We start from the raw sequence: 3,416 nt of genomic DNA on the forward strand, positions 1-3,416 counted from the left end.
CAAAGCAACGTGAGTGAGGTGCGAGGGCGGCACCCGCGCCGGGGAACCCAGCTCGGCGCGAACCGCCGCGGACCAGACCCAGCTCTCAGGCTGCCGAAGCCCCGCCCCTTAGGCTTGAGGACTAATCGGATTGAAAGCGCGCCGGCCCCGGGCCGCGAACTCTCCAATTGTGGAGGGTGTCGGCCACCGCCCAATCCGAAGCAGACAGGTGCGAGGTCCGGAAGGCGGAGGCCAATCAGCAGCGGTTGCGGCCTGTTGGGGCCGGTCTCTGCCTATGAGGAGGGCCGAGTGACATCTCCACGCGCCAATCGGGAGTGAAGGATCGTTCGTGCCCGCCCGCCCTTCCGGCCCGAGCTCTATTTACCAGGGGCGTGCTGCCGGCCTGCCAATCAGAGTGCGGCTCAGAGGCCAGGCAGCCAACCCGGGAGGAGCGGCCGGCCGGCGTCCGCCGCACCCAGGAGTTGGGGATGTCCTACAAGCCCATCGCCCCCGCCCCCAGCAGCACCCCCGGCTCCAGCACGCCTGGGCCTGGCACCCCGGTCCCGACAGGTGAGGACCCAGCTCCATCCCTGCTTGCCTGCCCGGGCGGTCAAGGTCTCCGAAGAGAAGACGGCCCGAGTTCTGCAGTGTGCTAGGCCCGCCGCCTGTCCTCGCCGAGCCTCAGTTTGCTGGCCTGTAAAGTGGGCGTGGTCGCGTAAGGGTTGTTGGCTGAGCGCAGCGGGAGGGGGGCTTGTCCTGAAGTTTAGCGGCCTGGAATGGAGCGTGCCTTTGGAGGGAATCGGGGAGAATCTAGTCCGAGGCTTGGAGCGCCGGGAGGAGGCGCTCCTGACCCGCGCTGACCGCTTACTCGCTCCTCTTGCAGCTGGAAGTGTCCCATCACCATCGGGCTCTGTGCCGGGAGCCGCTGGCCCTTTCAGACCACTGTTTAATGACTTTGGGCCTCCCTCCATGGGCTATGTGCAGGTGAGCGGAGCTGAGGGACTGCCCGTGGGATAAGGACTGGAGGTGCCCTGTTGGCCTGAACTCACTGCCCTGTTCTCTTTTGACGCAGGCAATGAAACCACCTGGCGCCCAGGGCTCCCAGAGCACTTACACCGACCTGCTGTCTGTCATAGAAGAGATGGGCAAAGAGATCCGGCCCACCTATGCTGGCAGCAAGAGCGCCATGGAACGCCTGAAGAGAGGTGAGTGAGGCCAGGAGGCAAACACTGAACAACTCTTCACAAGGTAGGGAAGGAAAGACTTCTGGAGGCCGCCTGAACCAAGCCTAGACGAGGGCAAGGATCACTATCCAGAGACGTGTTGGAACTGAACTGAAATTGAGTCAGTTTCTAAGGAAGGACCAGGGAATTTGTATTTCAGTCAGTCAGTTCAACCGCTCAGTTGTGTCCAACTCTTTGCGACCCCATGGACTGCAGCACACCAGGCTTCCCTGTCCATCACCAACTCCTGGAGTTTACTCAGACTCATGTCCATTGAGTTGGTGATGCCATCCAACGCTGTATCTCAGCGGGGTAAATTTGCTGGTTAACGTCTAAACCTCTAATGTCATCGAGTCCCTCATTAGATTATAGTCCCTTTCACTGAAAGGAAACGGGGTGTGAGGGAGGGGTCTTCCTCTGGAGGGCAGACCTGCGACTGTGGAGGGTCGCTGAGATCCTGTATGTTACTTGCCCATGCCCACCCCAGGCATCATCCATGCCCGGGCCCTCGTCAGAGAGTGCCTGGCAGAGACAGAGCGGAACGCCCGCACGTAACAGGACCCGACTCCACCTCAGCTTCTGGACCTTTCCTGGCCACTGCAGAGCACCTGCTTCTCCCTGGCCTTCACCCCGAGTTGCACTTCCCGTCCTGGGCTTCCTGTCCTGTGTCCTTTGGTGGGTACCCTCCAGGAACCAGTGGGGTGGCTCTTAACTCCAGTCGGCAGCACTAACTGGAACCCCCCGAAAGAGTTAGCAGCGAGGTCACTGTGAGTCTCACCCATGACCTGCCAACAGTGTTGATCCAACTGGAGCTGTCTCCTTTCTGTGGCCTCCGCCACTCAGCACTTACCCAGGACTTCTACCCACTTTGCCCAGACCCCCTCTCCCCCAGCAGGGCCTCAGAAGGCCCATGGCCTCTCTGCCTTTTCTCCTGGGCCATAACAACTCTTTTCTCAGTGTGTCTTTTGCTAAATACGCCCTTTTTATATAAATAAAATATAATTTGGAGTTGTTCTCTCAGCTCGGAGTCTTTTTTATTTTATTTTACTTATTTATTTTTATCCGTGCACTGCGGACCCATGCCCCTGCACTGGAAGCATGGCATCTTAACCACTGGACCACCAGAGAAGCCCACAGTTCATAGTTTCTCTGAGCCTGGTGCTTCTAAGCCTGGGTGGGCCACGAAGAAAGGGAAAGAAGAGACTCGGAGGGAGATGGTCGGGTACAGTGAGTGGGAGGGAGGCCCGCCAAACCTAGCTTTGCCTTGCCTCCACTGCCCATTGACCTTGAGTGGGACCCTGCCCTTCCCTGGCCCTCAGCCTGCCAGCTGTTTGTGGAAAGAGTTGAACTCCAATAGCTGAGTGCCCTGCCCTCCTTCACAAGATGCCACCAGGGGGCAGCACAAGGCCTGGGCTGCTTCCACAGCTGGAGGGCTCTGTCTCCAGCCTGAGCCTAGAGGGTTCTTTCTCTGGACTAAAGGTGCCTGGAGGGTAGAAATGCCAGTTCACTTAAGCCCCACCCTCGTATGCCTTAACATCCTAACATCCTAAGCTTGGAATCAGCCCTGGGGCTCGGAGTACACCCTATCTCTGAGTCCTAAGAAGAAAGAAAGGGAGCCAGGCTGCTTCCCAACCCCCAGGACCTGAGAAAGAGTCGAGAGAGAACTGGTTTCCCCAGTGTGGGTGAGACCCTGCGCCACGCCGCCCTGCACCGTCCCAGTGCCCTCTAGCCAACTGGGTGCGGTCCCAAGAGCCCAGCCCTAGGCCCTGGCAGCCTTTGCCCACGGTCTTGGCGCCATTGGCCAGACTTACGAACCCGGAAGATACAGGTGGGGAAAGCGCTGGGGCCCCGTTCCGGGAGGAGCCCCAAGACTGGAAGTGAAAGTGACTGCAGCCCTCTGAATGACCTGGCGGTCTGGGACACCGGAACCCCACCGGCTAGGCCAGGGATGTCAGAGACCAGCCGCTGGCCAGACTTGGGACGGGGAGGCGCTTCCCCCACCCTGGGCCCCGGGTTCCCAGGGCCGGAGAAGTTGGGGATGGGACTCTTGTCATATTTCCATAGCACACTGGAGGGCCGGGCCAGGGTGGAGGAAGGATCCCAGAGTGTCTGGGGATCCCAAAGAACACGGCCGAACTAAGCAGCGCCAGCATTTGGAGAAGGGCCTCTTCCCCCACCGCCGTGGGGAAGGAAGGAAGGTTGGGGCCGCCCTCC

General features: G+C 59.9%; 1 protein-coding gene across 3 annotated transcripts; it reads left to right on the plus strand.

Annotated features, from left to right (window-relative positions):
* Nucleotides 1-2,222, plus strand: CDK2AP2 (cyclin-dependent kinase 2 associated protein 2). Of its 3 annotated transcripts, none has more exons than XM_010837685.1 (4): nt 1-549; nt 863-963; nt 1,052-1,184; nt 1,690-2,222. In XM_010837685.1, exons 1-4 carry the CDS (start codon nt 468-470, stop codon nt 1,755-1,757), a joined length of 384 nt encoding a protein of 127 aa, XP_010835987.1. In that variant the 5' UTR covers nt 1-467; the 3' UTR covers nt 1,758-2,222. The 3 variants fall into 3 exon arrangements, with proteins under 3 accessions (XP_010835987.1, XP_010835989.1, XP_010835988.1); XM_010837687.1 differs by having other exon boundaries at nt 346-694; XM_010837686.1 differs by having other exon boundaries at nt 492-675.
* The last annotated feature ends 1,194 nt before the right edge of the window (nt 2,223-3,416 follow it).

This window comes from Bison bison, unplaced genomic scaffold (assembly GCF_000754665.1).
Source record: "Bison bison bison isolate TAMUID 2011002044 unplaced genomic scaffold, Bison_UMD1.0 scf7180017864080, whole genome shotgun sequence".
NCBI classification, from domain to species: domain Eukaryota; kingdom Metazoa; phylum Chordata; class Mammalia; order Artiodactyla; family Bovidae; genus Bison; species Bison bison.